The 16,690-nt window shown below is 37.2% G+C and overlaps 1 protein-coding gene across 1 annotated transcript in view; it reads left to right on the forward strand.

Annotated features, from left to right (window-relative positions):
- The window catches only part of DPP10 (dipeptidyl peptidase like 10), a 440,052-nt gene that overhangs the window by 375,937 nt on the left and 47,425 nt on the right, over positions 1–16,690 (forward strand). The window contains exons 8-10 of the mRNA XM_062004641.1: positions 4,564–4,684; positions 7,784–7,938; positions 10,839–10,936. Coding sequence (XP_061860625.1) covers positions 4,564–4,684; positions 7,784–7,938; positions 10,839–10,936 — 374 coding nt within the window. The remainder of the gene's footprint in view (positions 1–4,563; positions 4,685–7,783; positions 7,939–10,838; positions 10,937–16,690) is intronic.

Consider the following 16,690-nt stretch of genomic DNA (forward strand, 5'->3'; position numbering starts at 1 on the left):
TTTGCAATCTGCCTTGCAGTATTTGAGAGCTTGTCTTTGTTGGAGGAAAAGTAATAGTCCAAGTTATCTTGCAGCCATGTGCTCTCTCTTTCTGGTCAGTGTTGTATGTGCAGACACTAGAGAAAAGCAAGCAAGATCTATTCACAATCTTATGAATAATATTAATTTCAAGCAGTGATCTATTAACATTCCAGTACTTTTATATCTGTGGTACATTTGTATCATATAAATGTTGCACTTGGAAGAAGAATTCACAGTATGCCTTTTAGAAAAATCTTTCTTGGCTGCATTGCTCTGGCAGTAATGTCAGATGGGACTCTGGGGTTTGTGGCTATAGAAAGTACTTGTGCTTAATTGAATCCACAGCCTGGATTTACAGAGAGCAAAGCAAAGAGCCTCTCGGGCCACTGCTAGTAGCCTTCATGATAATGTTGTCAGCCCTATTGCAACTCTGATGCCTGTTTTGCTGCAGAATCAACATTTTAACTCCCAAGTCCTCATTTCCAAGAGGTAAATGAGTTCAATAATGGCAGATGAGCACTTGGGCATGGTCAGGACTGGAGGGGAGCGTAGACCTGACTTCAGAAATTAGGCAACATCATTGTAGGAAGCGTGCACAAAGGTGTTTCTATTGTTACAAAGAGCAGTTTGTGTGCTTTTTGTGGAAATTGGCACCTTTGGAAGTGTTAAAAATAGTCAAAATCACAGATGAGATTACATGACTAATTGTGACGGTGAATCTTTTTAAGATATTTTTATGGACTCAGGCATGGGGATATTGATCTTTCAAAATGCTGCAGGCAGTGCAGAGCAATACTTGCTGGTGCACCAACCTTAAATCATCCAAGTGTATTTACATACTGTTTAGAGGAACAAGAATGGTTGTATTTCCTACATCTTTTGCAAAGGAACATAAATTTAGCATTTTTAATGTTAAATTCAAGTTAGCAATGAGCTCAGGGCTTGCTAAGGGTAGAGATGTTGGGTGACTTTGAAGTTTTTCAAGAACTTTAAAATGTTCCAATCCCTATCTTCAAGAAAAAAAGTGTTGTTTGCAGTGTCTTTGAAAGTTGAAAGAACACGAGTGATGAGGAGGGAAGGGAAAGTTCGGATAAGAGGATTCTTCAGACAGTGACTGAGAAGTGGTTGAGAATGGAAACAAAGTCACTTTATGAAGTGAATGGGAGATAAAGCCAAGGAAGCTGGCAATCAGTGGCACAACAGTGAGTATTCCTTCTGTGATATTTACTTATCTGGAATGTGTCAAATGGAATTAGCAATGGCTGCTAACTAGCAATAACAGGATTAAAGACCTTTTCAAGGTTCAGTCACAATACAAGTAGTTCTTAATCCTTTACTTTGAATGCCAATGATGGCTTTAAATAAAGGCTTTCATTACAAGAACTAGACAGTATGGGTACCTTCACCATTGTAAATTTGGCTTCAGAGTTGGGCGGAGAGGGACCTCACAAGGTTCAACGAGGACAAGTGCAGAGTCCTTCACCTGGAGAGGAACAACCTCATGCACCAGTACAGGCTGGGGATGACCTGCTGGAGAGCAGCTCTGCAGAAAGAGACCTGGGAGTGCTGGTGGATAATAAACTAACCATGAGCCAGCAATGTGCCCTTGTGGCCAAGAAGGCCAATGGCATCCTTGGGTGCATCAAGAACAGTGTGTCCAGCAGGTCAAGGGAGGTTCTGCTCCCCCTCTACTCTGCCCTGGTGAGGCCTCATCTGGAGTCCTGTGTCCAGTTCTGGGCTCCCCAGCTCAAGAGGGACAGGGAACAGCTGGAGAGAATCCAGTGCAGGGACACCAAGATGATAGGGGACTGGAGCATCTTCCTTATGATGAAAAGGCTGCGGGAACTGGGACTGTTCAGCCTGGAGAAAAGACTTAGGGGGAACCTCATTAATACTTAAAAGTATTTAAAAGTTGTTTGTCAAGGGGATGGGGTGACATTTTTTTTTCTGCAGTGTTCAGTGACAGGACAAGGGGTAATGGAAAGAAGCTGGAACACAAAAAGTTCCACTTAAACATAAGAAAAAACTATTTTACTCTTGAGGTGAGGGAGCCCTGGCACAGGCTGCCCAGAGGGGTGTGGAGGCTCCTTCTCTGAAAGTTTTCAAAACCCGCCTGGACATGTTCCTATGTGACCTGATCTAGGTGGACTTGCTTTGGCAGGGCAGTTGGACTGGATGATCTATAAAGTTCCTTGCAACCCTGACCATTCTGTGGTTCTGTAAAAAATACAAATGGCCTGAAAAGGGGATGGAGAAGTAAAAATGATACTTCTGATCTTCAAAAATGAATTAGATTAAGCTCATTTAATTAAAGAAGCTTCAGTTAAATAGAATCATTTAATCAAGTAGGATTTTTTTTTGTAATCTCTTGAAAGCAGTTGTTTATATAAGAAGAGATTATCAACTGTACAAAATCACTTCTTACTGAGCAGTAGTCAATAGAGCAGTTCTTACTGCTTACGTTGCCTGTAATTTAGTGTGATAGGAATATTTTTAGCTCACTTATTGTACTAGTACTTGGCTGAATTATTTTATTTTGGTTAAGCAATTAACCATGCTTTCTTATTACTTGTATTTCTTTTGCCTTAGGAAAAAGATTGCATTTATATTGTGAAAATATGCATTGACACAAAGCTTTTGTCAGTATTTTTTTCAAAAGCTTGACATGTCTAGCATTTTTTAACCCTTGTTTTTCTTCTGGTGGTGATACTGGATTGTATGTCAGCTTCCCGTAAATTCTCAGCTGTATCAAATGTTAATTATAAAACTGTAAATGTTATTACTGGTCAGTATCTTTTGGATTGTTCAAACTGGATCAAACATTTTTAGTTCAGTTTTAAACTCGCTGCCAAGTTTTGAATTTCTGACCATAAAGAACTTTGTTCCAAGTAACCCTTGATTCCCAATAATGCTTAAAATCATTGAGTTGCTCGTAGTATGAAAAACAAGTCAGCTTTATTGCCTTCTACTTCAGAAATCATGAAATGGCTACTGTTAAAAATAAAGAAATGCCATTAGCTTAAGGACTCATAGGGAAATCTATTTCGGATGGTAATTTAGAAGCAAAGGGATCATCAGTAATAGTGATAATAAAACTTTGCTCTCTGGTAAGTATTTTCCCATAAGTCATTTGTCATAGAAATATGAGAGAATGATAAATGACTAGGCTTTTTAAATGATCTTTGGTGGAAATATATTTACTTCATGTTACCAGTCCCTGAGATTCCATATATTGGTGAACACTGAAAAAATCATATAACAAAAACATCTATTATGTGTTTCTTCTCTGGTGCTATTATCTGCATTTTCTTAGTGTGAATCAAGATGATGCGTAATATTGATACCAGTTTGATTACATTGTTAAGCTGTTGCAAGCACTTATGTAGCCATTGTAATTCAACAGAAAAGGTAAAGAAAAAGAGTCCAGCTCTGAGATGATTATAACTGAAATATGAGTCTAGTCACAGGTATGGGCAACTCAGGAAAATGAGGAATGCAGGAGTACAGACAAAAGAGCATTGTTACAGGGTGGTAGCTGTGGTTCTGCTTTTTATGCTTGTCTGTAGCTTTAAGCTTGTTACTACCCTGGATGTTCATATCTTACTAACCTGTGCTGGGGAAGATAGGGCCAATGAAGAAGTTTGGGACAACATGTTGCAGTGAAGTGCTTGAAGTTCTCCCGGCTGTTGTGACATCTAAGTAATTATTTCCATGTCATAAACTTTCCTCACCTCATCACTGTATTTATCTCCTGTCCTTTTTGCCATCCCCATGCTCATCCATTATTTTTCTTTTATTGCTCTTTTTCATGGAGCCTGGAGCTCAGTGTCAACATGAGTGAACTTGAAACTCTTTGCAACCAGCTGAGCAGGGAAAGAAAAGCTGACAAGACTGAGAGTAGTAGTGAAGGAGGTGAGGTCTGTTTGTCTAGTCTGATACAGGAAAAGGAGGAGGAGCCTAGGCTTGAAAATAAAGCACAGAAGGTAGAATGTTATGTGTCCAAGTCACAAATGGTGTCAGCAAGTGGAGAAATTTAAGGGCAGTCTGCTATTTATTTTTACTTTTCCTGTACTTTCTCATACAGTGATAGAAAGATGTAGCTTACATTTATGATGTTTGTACTGTGCTGTATGTGCTTGCAGAAGTGTCTAATTTCACAGCTAGAAAAAGAGAGGATTTTATTGGATAGAATAGATTTAATAGGAAATTTTGTTATCTATTTGCTGTTACAAAATATGTCCCCTGTATGCATCTGAGGAGTGTAATGATATTTCTTGAAGTGAATAGAAACATTTCAACTGAAAAGACAATTTCAAAGGAGGAATTTGGCTCAGTATAAGTATTAAAAGTTTGCTTAGTTTCTCCATATTGATAATAAAAGATAATGTGAAAACATTATTGAGAACTGATGGTTGAGAACTGATGCTGAATTATTCTGAAGGCAATTCTGAGCCTGAGGAAATTATGTATTCACTGTTGAACATGTATTTATATCTACCAAAATCTTCTTTTTTTTCTCTCCATCCCTCTTACCTCATCCAGATTTATATTTTTGAAAATAACATCTACTATCAGCCTGATGTAAAGAGTAGTTCATTGCGCCTGACATCTTCAGGAAAAGAAGGAATTATTTTTAATGGAATTGCAGACTGGTTATATGAAGGTAAGCCAGACAAGTATATGTGTTTATTAAAACAGATGAGAGGTTCTTGTACAGACCCAACAGCACAAATCTATTCATTTCAGCAAATGCTATCTAAGGTTGTTTGTGCTTCTTTGCCTTCTCATTTTCTTGCAAGATTGCCTTGTATCTATTCATACTTTGTATTGACTGTTATTTTGCATATAATAATATTTTCAGAGAAAGAGGAATTTATTTTCAACCAGAATGTATCAAATGTATTAGGAACACCAGGTAGTATGTAAAAAACGCTGTCATAATGAAATCTTGATATGGGATTTTACTACCAACTTCAGTGGGGCTGACATTTCTAGAGCTATTAAAAAAAAAAAAAACCCTAACAGTCTGTATGTTTTGCTTATCTAGAATGACTCCATTCATACCTTTGGAGCTATTCTGGGTTTACAAGGCAAGTAAGGAGGGAAAATAATCACTTTGTTGCTTCTGTGAAGAAAAATGCCAGTGCATTTACAGTTAAAATATCCTAATAGAAGGTGACACAGAAAAATCATAGAAGAGGGACACATTTGGCTACATTTTCTCTTTTACTGCTGGATACAATGAAAGGGAATCAAAGGTGATACTTCCCAATCCCTCACTTTTTTTTAAATCAGTGTCTTTCCCTCAGCCTCAGTGGTGGTTGATGTGCTGTATGTTAGCATGACTCACAAGTGACTCTGGACCTTCAGACCAGACAGTAACATTGTACTTGACTTCAGGAGCGTACTTGAATCCAATTTGAGTGTTCTGACAAGATCTGAAAGTGTCATACTGTTACCTCAACAGCAGCTGCTACTTTTGCTTAAATCAACCTGGGCTAGACTCCTGGAAAACTTGTTGCTGGCAAGCAGTGCCAAAATGGAGTGGAGAACAGCTCAGTCTGTGATACCCTCTGACTTCAAAGCTGTCTTCTGTATAGTACCATTAAATGTTTCTGTCTGCACCCGAAATGATTTTAACATAATAATAGTGCAATCATGACAATGATGCTTGTCTGAGATTATACTCCTGCTTCTCTGTGTGTGCCCATCATTTTTACAGACATGTTTTATTAATTAATATTTGAGGGCTGAAAGGCTTTAAAACTTCACAGATCTTCTTTAGCTGACAACAAAACAGAGACCTCTTCATATGTGTTGTGGGTAAGTTTTGCCTGATTTATAAGTCTCCTACCTGGCTGATTACCAAAAAGGCTATGAGCCTTTTTTTAAAAGGCAACCAGGCATAGTCATCCAAATGTCTTATACTTCCGAATTAGTTATTGCCCCAGCTTGTTTGTCTTATTCTCTGCCTCTACAGCTATACACACACCTTTGTCGAGAGAAGATAAAAAAAGATGTCCAGTCTGGGATTATAATGTTCCTGAAAGGGTGTGGGAGGTGCTACACATCCCAAAGCTTTCCTCCAATCCATGAAAACCTTCCTTAAGTGATTTGGCCCATCCTTTTCCAAATTTTTTAATCTCTGTTCCAAATAGCTGTTACATTTCTTGACTTACACGTAACTCTTTGGGTTCCCAGGGATACAGGCAGACAGTGGGCTCTTCTCCACACTATACATAAGGAAAATCAAGGTGAAAGGGAATTCTGTCTGTATGCTTTAGAGGACCACAGTCAGTAACTGCTGGCTTGAATGAATATACTGCTTCTTTCCCAGTAGCCATTATTTAACTTAGAGCAGTCCTCTGCTTTCAGTAGTGTTTTTAATATCATGAGGAGCCGAACAGACTGAATATTGTCCAGACGAAGTGAAGAGTTTTCGGTTGAATTGAGAACTATTCCTCCATTTGACCTCACTTGTTTTCTTTTATCATTTGCATGTGTTTGTTATTAGCATTTTACTTTACAAAACATTTGGGAATAGCTTTTCTTTGTATGAATAACCTTGTTTGAATGCAAACAGTAATATTGTAAAACAAACACAATTGTGTTTGAGGGGTTTTTTTTGCTATCTGATAGTCACCATTCATTCTCTGTTATTCTCCTGTGTTAAAGGGTTTAGTTATCAGAAAGGGAGAAAAGCATGACCCAGAAAAATATGACTTTGAATATAGCTCCCACGTTCATTACACCTAACCTTAGATAGTTCAACCCATTGAACTGCTTCAAAACTTAAGAGAATCTGATTATCATCTTGGAAAGTCTCCATTGACAATTTAAGTCGTTTTGTAAGTATACTCATAAATTAGATATGCCTTTGTTCTACACTGCTCTCAATTATTTTTACAGCCAAATTCATCAGATTTCAATACAAAATACTCACCAAACAAGTAAACATATCAAGTACATAACAAAAATAAACCTATGTCTTTTCACAAGTGTAATACAGAAGGACCTGTACAGGGTGAATTTAGAATTGGGCAGGAGCTGCTTTACTGGGATTTCAGAACTTTGAGTGCTTCTCCTGTGTTTGGTTTTTTTTATGTGTTTCTTTTGAATAAGACATACAATGCATGCAATAAATGTAAGGAAACATTGCAGGACATTTTGGACAATTGCTTTTATTTGGAAATGAAATAAAATGTGGGTAAAAATATAAAGTTTTGTTTGGATTTTCAAAATGTTACATTGCAGGGGAACTGAACTTTGTGAGAGTTAAAGCTGACCATTAGACTGAGACAAGAAAGTCAAAATATTGCACTCCAGAAATGATGGTGTGAAGATCTGCATATTGCTAGGTGCCACAACTCAGAGAAATTCAGCAAACTAAAGTTTTATATTAAAAGAAAACAAAAAAAAAAGTGATGATCCTGTCTATTAAAATAGTCCAAATCAATTAAACATTAATTAAACACATCTAACAGAACGTAATGGGACTAAACATACAGCAGTTGCAATCATCTTTCACATTCAGATGATTTATTGCTGTCAATTAAAAGTATTCATTTGAGGAAAATAGTTAAAGTTTGGTCTTTCAATATACCTTGTTATCCAAACATTCAACCCAGAGTAATGTGAAATTACTGAAATTGCAACAGATGCATTTCAAGTAGGCACAGAAAAAACAAATCGGTGCCAACTGAATGAGCTGGAACAACGTGATAGATTTTTTTATGGACCTTAAGGAAATCTGGTTTTGCAGAGGAAATTCTTCATTCTCATGTTGCCCACTGGTGGTCTCCAGACGGTGAAAGACTGGCGTTTCTGACCATAAATGACTCTCTGGTACCAAACATGGTTATTCCTCGGTTTACTGGAGGTCTGTATCCTAAAGGAAAGCAGTATCCATATCCTAAGGTAAGACGGGTGTGAGTGCAACCTCCACCTTCTCTTCTTTGTTCAATGATTGTATACAACCATATGGAAGGAGTTTTTCTAGACAGTAACAGAGGCTGAGTTGGTTCATGTTGCTTTTCAGGCAATCTTAGCTACGTTTATTTTTCAGTAGACTATAAGTCCTTTTACTGGAAAGAGGTGTGAGGGAGCAGCAGACAAAGTAGCTCATGGTAATTTCATCATTGATATATGACTAGGTAAAATCAATCCACCACTTCTGAGAGAAGGGTAATATGTTTGAAGGACTGCACAGAGAAAAAGATCCTGTCACAACTGCGCTGGGGCCATACATGCTATGTTCAAAGTGCAGGGCATGTTCCACTGCAGTTATATACATCTCAGGAAATTATGCCATTATTAGCAATTGTGACAGACTGGCTTTGCATAAGATAAGCCACAGTAAAATCTTTTGCCAGCTGTCAAAATGAGGAGAAAAAATCACTGAGTAATCACTGAGTTTCAGAAGATTTAGAGAAGGGTTTTTAGATTCATGTTGGAGAGTGAAAGAACAACCCAGACAGGGATAATGTCTGAAATTGCTCATCTTTTTCTGGGGATTTCCTGATTAAATACCTCCTTAGGTGTCATTTTTGTGCTGAGCTCCAGCTCTGGTATTATCTGCCAACTTACTAACTTATCCATCCCTTGCATGCAATTTCAAAGTGTCTGAGTTCCTTTCTTATGAGATATGTAGGTCCATGTAGCTGGTGCTCCATTTTAAGGGAAGTTCATTGAGGGCTTTAGAAAAACCTTACCCTATTCCTACTGTCTTTTTTGATGATGAGCCTTTATTCTTGATCAGTGGAATATTAGACTGTACCTGGTACTATTAAATGATAATATGCTTGATATAATGTATTTGTGCTATGAAATGATACTATAAGATAATGAAGTAACTGTATTTTCATGGGTAGTTTGCATACTTCTATTGTCAAAAGACCTTGAGTGACAGAGCAGAGAAAAAATCAGGAACATTTTTATAAGCCAGCTTTGTAAACAAGAAATGATTAAATCTATTTCATTAGCAATTCAGCATGAAATACTGAATACTACTACCATACTACTACAAAAATCTCATTAATAAAAAAGTGATATTTTAATTAATGTCTCCATTTTTTGCAAATTTAGCTACCTGTCAAACATCATTAATTGGTAATGAAGCTTGTGGTATAGCAACAGAGAGGGCGAAAGAAAGTTTGGTCTTTATTATAGAATGAAACAATGAGAGAAAATTACATCTATGATTAAAAAATGGAGTCAAACCCACATGTGCTTTTGAATACTGGAGCATGTGCATCTGTGTACATGTCATAGAGACTGTATTCTTAAAATAATGACAAAGGAAGTTTAAATTGTGTGAAATATATTGAGAGTGAAGTAGGATTTCAATGTAAAGAGTTCTTGCACTACTGAACAAACCTTTTGAGTATTATCTTAGCACAGATCTGGCCGTGCCTGCTGTGAAGTTGTGCTTTAGAATGTCTCTCTACCACTCACACTGGATAGTAATTACTCATGGCAGCCCTCCCAGTGAAAGTACTTGCATACCACTTTGCAGTTAGCATACGGTTCAATGGGAAATGAGAACACTACAGACTTGATTTCTTAGTGATTTTCTTCTAGTTTTGAATTTTTGTAAGCTATGTTCATGCAAAGGATGCCTTTGAAAGTCCAGATTTTTTTTTGAGGCAAAGGTGCAAGTTTATATGGGGAAAAAAAGTAATTCCAGGAGTTTAATTAAATCTTTTAAAAACTTTAGCACTAGCAAAAATGCATAAATACCATTTTCTTGTCCCACATACCGCTCAGAAGTGAGTGGATACAGCATTCAGACTATATTTTTGAGAGAAGTCCAGTTGCTAAAAAGAATTTGTTGCTGTATTTTAGCCAAGCTGTTTTGCATTTCTAAGTACCTCTGTGAAGAGCCAGATATACAGCTTTGCAATATATTATGATAAATCTGTAGAATCAGTGATTTTACCTTCTTCCAATACTATACAGGAATCAGCCCCATTGAGAGACACTCCTTTCATCTCCTATATCCCACAGATGCTATGGAGTGTCATGTGACTTACATGAAAAAGAAGCTTGGTTATAGCTGGGACAGGGATGTGGGACTGGTAACCAGCCCTGCAGAGTTTTACATTCTATCTCCAGTCTTTTCATCTCAGGAACATCCCTTAGTAAGGAACCTTGTTATCGAGAGAAAGAAAATCCCATTTTCCTATCAATCCTTGGGATTTATCAGAGTATTTCCAGTGAATATATATCAAACTGCCATTTTATTCCCCTTTAGCAACCAGAAGCACTTTGTTTCTCTTAGAGCTGGCCTGGCACAGCAACTGGGGCCCAAACAGGGCCAGAAATAGAGGTTTCCGTCTCAGCAAGCCAAAGAAGGAAGACTGGGGAAAAACAGTAAAGAAAGAGGAGGAAGAGAAGGAGTGTCCGAGACATAACACAGCTTTTTGGAAGAAGGAACAATAGTATCTGGAAAAGAATTTGCTTGAGGCTGGTTTTAATTGCTGGTTTAGGAACTAGATGTGTTTTTTGAATCTGACTTTACTGAACTAGGCCAAACCACTTCTGGCATTGGACCCTTGCCCTGCACAGGGAGGTCTGCCATTGGTAAAGAGCAGTAAGAGAATTACCCAATTAAGATGTAATTTTTTAAACTATTCTTTCTAAAGCAATTCTTATGGCTGTGATTTTTTTAGGGGGTTTTTTATAATTTATGATTTGTGATAATTTTAATTTCTAAGAATTTCTCATTATATAAAGATACTGAATAACCTTAACAAGTGATTTGATTTAGCTGTCACTGATTCGGTGCTTCTAAAGCTCTCATTTTCTTCTTTTCAAAGGCAGGTCAAACAAACCCAACAGTAAAGCTGTTTGTAGTTAATCTGTATGGACCGGCACATACACTGGAACTGATGCCACCTGACAGCTTTAAATCAAGGTATGTCATTTTACTGTTTTGAAACTTGTGCTTAATTTTACTTGACTGTCTTTCAAGCTAATAGTTGCCTTTTTACATCAGCACAACCTTTATCTTTGGCTGGAATGCACTTGATCTTCATCCCGATGGCTGAATGTAATGATGATAAAATGAAGAACAGCCATACTGAATTGATGCTTTTTCTTAAAAATCTCAGATAACCTGGTATTTGCTCAAGTCTGATGTCCTGGGAAGCTCCAATTTACTTGAAATACATATAATTAAGAATCTTAAACTATGGTTAAATGAGTTGATCATGGTCTTGTTTCTGTGGTTATTACTGTATTCACTCCTAGCCTTTCCTTGCTGTGTGTGCCAACTTGTTGCTTTCAGTTTCTGAAATGAGATGCAGAATATAGAAGTGTATTAAAAATGCACAGAACATATAATAAGGGTGTTCCCTCATTCATAGTGAAGTATTCTGAACTTTTCAATAGGTTATAGAAAGTTTCATGAGAGAGGCTGAGGTACAATGCCACCAGATCACATAGGCTAAGAATGGCTGTGCTGTGTTTTACAGGAGAAACTGCTTCAGAGCTGCTGAGCTAATTTAACAGTCCCTTTCACTTTGGGGCTGAATAAATGAGGTCTAGCTGCAACTGGTGAATCTTCTGCTAAAGTTACTACCTTAAGCTGAGCTCCTGATTACCTGTCAACATTTGGAGAGGCCTTGAAACTTTTAAGAGCAAGAAAAATTTCATGCCTTCCCATTTACATATTCCAGTTTGTAGAATTGTAGTTCTTTTGATTACACTCCCATTATGGTTTCAGTGCACGAGATAAGAATCTTCTCACCCTGCATTATTGTATAATGCAGGTAATAATAACGACAGAAGATTTACCATAGCCCAGATATGATAGTCTAAGGGCCAGGCAAATGCAACTTCTTTTCACTCTGGGCATTTTTCAGGCAGGGGAAGATGTGGAAAAGATTGACAATCATAAAGCTACCTCTAGCTCAAAAACATCCTCTGAGCAGAGTTGCTATTTTTTACATTTCCTACGAAACCCAAAAGATCTTTTTTTGGTAGTTGCTCGCAAAACAATCAGGAGTTTAACAGTGGGCACTGACTCACAACCGTTGCAGCCAATTTGAAGCTGGCATAGCTCTCTTCTACATAAATTGAAGTACCCTAATTTAGTGCAGGAATAATTTAATAGTGATTCATGCCTTGCAATTATTTATGTCAGCTGGAATGCTCACTGATTGTGTTAGTGAAAGAAATGATTTGGTGCTTTTTGAAATATTTTCTTTCTGTTGATGGACCACTAGTGAAGAACATAATAAAGTCTCCTGCTGCTTGCTAACCCTTCGTTAAGTGATAGTGGAAAATCTGAGCTTCCTTTCCATCAAGATTAGCATCTTAACTCTTTTAAACAGCCTTAAAATTGTCCTTGAAATGTCAGAAGGTGCGAAGTGAAATGAGAAAGCAATGTGTAAATCACTCTCAAATCTTGAAAATGTTCATCTTGAACAGTAGAATCAAATGAGTGAATATTGTTATCTTAAAACCCTTTTTGTATCTTGAGCTGAAGACTATCAGTAGCTCAATTTGTGGAATTTCTTTTCTGAACTTTAATGGGCATCTTTGACAGATTTTTTGAGTCCTTGATAAAGGTACTGTTGCTGTTCAATTGAAATAATATTCATGTTTAAAATTCTGGTTTGTTACTGTATCAGAAGACAGAGTAAAACTATTTAAACATCTAAAAAAGTTTCATTTTTATTTTAGCTCTTGAAGTATAGTATCCATGCTTTAAAGTTTAGAAAATGTATGTATTTGTCAGCAAAGCAGAGTATATTGTAAATCCTGCATTCTGATTCTGGATTTGAGTAGCAGTCAGATTTCACACTGGTCATCAATCCATATATTTCCATATATCCATACAAGTATGAAGAATGAGCTTTGAACGGGTCTTTCTAGAATGGAAATCTTTGGAGTTTAGTGTTGGGAGGTTTCTTTTAATAAAAGTAGTAGTTACTTTTAGTGATCAAGTTTTTCCAGTGCTTTTCTAATGAATTTGTTATGGAGTCAGCAGTGAACAGGTGATGGGAGTCTTTCAGATTTAAAGGGAATGGCATCCTATCATATATAGTTTTATGGACCTTTTAAAGCAGAGCATTTTGGAAATGTGTATTGTACAAGTCACAACCAACTGCTATTATGGGAGAGATTTGCTGCTACACAGGAAACCACACAGATGGGTAAGGAATGAGATTTCTGTTATTTATAACTGTAAAAAAGTAACATTCAGATCTTTAACCCTCCCAAAATTGTTCACGGTGCAACACCTCTGAAGGCAGAAAACTATCTCTGATTTTTAGAACATTTAGGAACTTGATTCAAGATTGAGTAAATTGACTGATTCCACCTTCATTTACTGCTTGCAGTGATTCTATAAAGGTGTCGAGTTTTGTTCAGGTTATTCTGATATAAAGATAGCAACAACAACTCTTGAAAGTTTTATTCTGTGGAAAAATTTACTCTCTGCTGTGCATTGTTAATGCCAGAAAAAGACTGACAGTCTTCCTTTAAACACGTTGTATTCTTTGCAATTTCCATTTCCCCCTTGGTGTTTCTGTTGCACGTGTGCAATTACATCATGTTTCCTTCAGTAGAAAATATGATTTTGTACTGCAGGGAGTTTTTCTCATTAGTCCTAGAAAACCAATATACACATAAGATGAAATATGTGTGCATTCATACACTGCTAGGTCTTGAGGTTCCAGTTGGAAAGCTTATACTCCCCTGCTTCTGCAAACCTTGAGAAGGCAATATGGTGTGCAAGTAGTCCATTCAAACCACTGTATCTTAGGACACCTGAAGAATCGTTGTGTCTGGTGATATTTAGATGCAAGATATTATTATGATGTTAAGATATTATGTAGGCTGATTTTTCAAAACCCATTCAATGTTTTAATTTTGACCTGTCAGGCAGAAAAAAAATCATTCCTTTTCCAAAGTGGAAGTTGCTAAGATAAAAAGTGAAATAATACATGAAGGAAGTTGCAGTAGAGCTAGCTGTGTTTCCATACATGATGAAAGATGTATGAAAGTGCTGGAGAGTCCAGCGCAGGGCCACCAAGGTGATCAAGGGTATGGAACATCTTTCGTATGAGGAAAGACTGTGGAAACTGGGGCTGTTTAGTCTGGAGAGGAGGAGACTGAGAGGTGATCTTATTAACATTTATAAATATCTAAAGGGTGGATATCAGGAGGTTGGGACATCCCTTTCTTCTATTGTAGATAGTAACAGGACAAGGGGTAATGGGATGAAGCTGGAACACAAAAAGTTCTACTTAAACATAAGAAAAAACTATTTCACCATGAGGATGAGGGAGCCCTGGCACAGGCTGCCCAGAGGGGTTGTGGAGGCTCCTTCTGTGGAGGTCTTCAAGACCCACCTGGACATGTTCCTATGTGACCTGATGTAGGTGAACTTGCTTCTGCAGGGAGTTTGGACTAGATGATCTCTAAAGGTCCCTTCCAACCCCTACCATTCCATGATTCTATGAAAGATTTTTCTGCCAGAACCATGTATTGACTCTTGAAATGCTCAACATGGAGATCATCCACGGCTTGCTTTCCCCATTCTTAGCCTTAATGAGCAAGCTGCATTGGCTCTGCACTGTTCCCAGACACTGCTGACCAGGTATCTTTAAGATGCACTGTAAGAAATAAAGTCAGTCATTTTTCTTACTTTTTTCCAATAGAATTTAAATGCCTGAAAAAAAATACTATGTGTCTACATTCTCATTTCATATGTACCTGCTTTTAAAGATCTTGGAATATGCAGTCAGACTTTTTCGTACAAAGTTTTTAATTTAATATTTTGTAATAGAGCTGAAAACAAGAAACTGAGGTTTCATAAATTCAAATAATGCTCTTAAAAGCCTCACCAATGTTTTTATTATCTACTCATTTCCAAATCAACAAGATCATTTCAATATTTATATATCTGTAGTTGGAAATACCTTTTGAATTTAGAAAGGTTGGTTTTGTACTTCTGACAGCCAGTTTTCTGAGCCTTGCTTTGGAATAGAAAGCTTACTTGATTCTAATTAGAAATGGGAAAGATGGGAAGGTGTGCAATTTGGTATGAAGAAAACTTTCAGCTTTTTTTTTAGATATGCTATGTCTAGGCTATTCTTTCATGCTTCTGCCCCTCACCTCTTTTGTAACTTGGCAATAAAAATGTTTGTCTCACAGGGTTAATGTAAAGGATTAATTCACTATCATACCTTAGAGCAAATGACTGTAATCTATTCAGCCAAAGCCTACAGGATAAAAATAGATTCACAGACTATTTTATTGAAGCATTCCCACACAATGCCAAGGTATTTATTGATTATTTCCTTTCCTCTTTGGTGGGAAGAAATGCAAGTTCTGCACGTGGGCCAGGACAGGGCCCTGGATCAGCAGAGACTGGGACCGAGCTGCCTGCCCAGCTGTCCTGCCAAGGCATTTGTGGTTGGGGCTGAATGGGAGACAACGGCACATGATTATTGCCACTAAGGCTGGATCCCTCTAGAAGGAGGGTGGCTAGTAGGCTGAAGGATGTTGCTCTGTCCACCTCCAGTAAAGGCAGAGCATCACCTGCACCAGTTTGCGGATTCAAGGGGGATGGTGAGAGTCTATCGGTGGGCTACAAAGATTGTAGTGACCAGAGCCCATGGCTACAAGAAAAGGGACAGCAGAGCTAGTTAGCTTGACTAGGATGGTGGCCACCAGCACCCATGGGAAGGGGAGCTAGAACCAAAGTACCTGTAGGTTAGTCTTAGAAGAAAACAGTACATTCATGAATGCATGTGTAGATAAAGTCATGTATAGTGTACCAAAATACTAACAGACTATAGTTGTCTTACCTACTTTGAAGGTCGTGTCTCAATTTGTGGTGTTTTCCATGTGTCTTTCCAAGAATGACACTTTCTATTAATAGCTGTAAATTCTCACATGCTTTTCAATACACAACAATATAAATAATTTAGGAATATATTATTCTAGAACATTGTGCATGGAGCAAGTTTCTGTTGTTTACCTTCTCAGGTTTTCTGAAGATAACCCCTGTTGTATTTATTATCAAAATCCAAATCTATTAAAACCATCAACAAAAGTAATGTTCTTTTTTCCATTTCCATAAATGTTAAATTTCTTTGAGCTCTCCTATTCTATTGCAACTGTTTCATTGGTTATCCACACATTGGCCTAAAGTTAGAGCAGATTTCTTTATTATAGTGAATGCTATGAGGTTGCAAAGTTTGACTCTTTTGTTTTTTAGAACAGTTTCTTAAGTTTAATATGATGAGTTATGTTCCCATGATGTCAGACTATTTCAAAGCTAAGTAATGTTCAAATTTAATTACAATTGTAACTGTGTAATGCAGTGCAAATCCCTTTCCCTTATTCAGCTTATTGTCTCTGTTGACTTTGCTAAGCACTTACAATAACAGTCAGCAAGATACATATGTGTATCTTTCTACTCACGTGCATCCCAAAACTTAGAAGTGAAACAAGACGTGATGGACATTCTTGAGTGATGATAAATGTATTAGCAAACTGTCAAACAAACCTCCTTAGAACCATGTATCAGCTGAGATAATCAAAATAAAGAAAAGAATTCTGCTAAGAAAGATTAAAAAATAAATACGCTTTTCAAGTTTGGCAAAGAATGATAAACACCTTTGATATTTAACGTGTCTTTTATCAGATTTCA

Source organism: Colius striatus, chromosome 11 (genome assembly GCF_028858725.1).
Source record: "Colius striatus isolate bColStr4 chromosome 11, bColStr4.1.hap1, whole genome shotgun sequence".
NCBI lineage: Eukaryota > Metazoa > Chordata > Aves > Coliiformes > Coliidae > Colius > Colius striatus.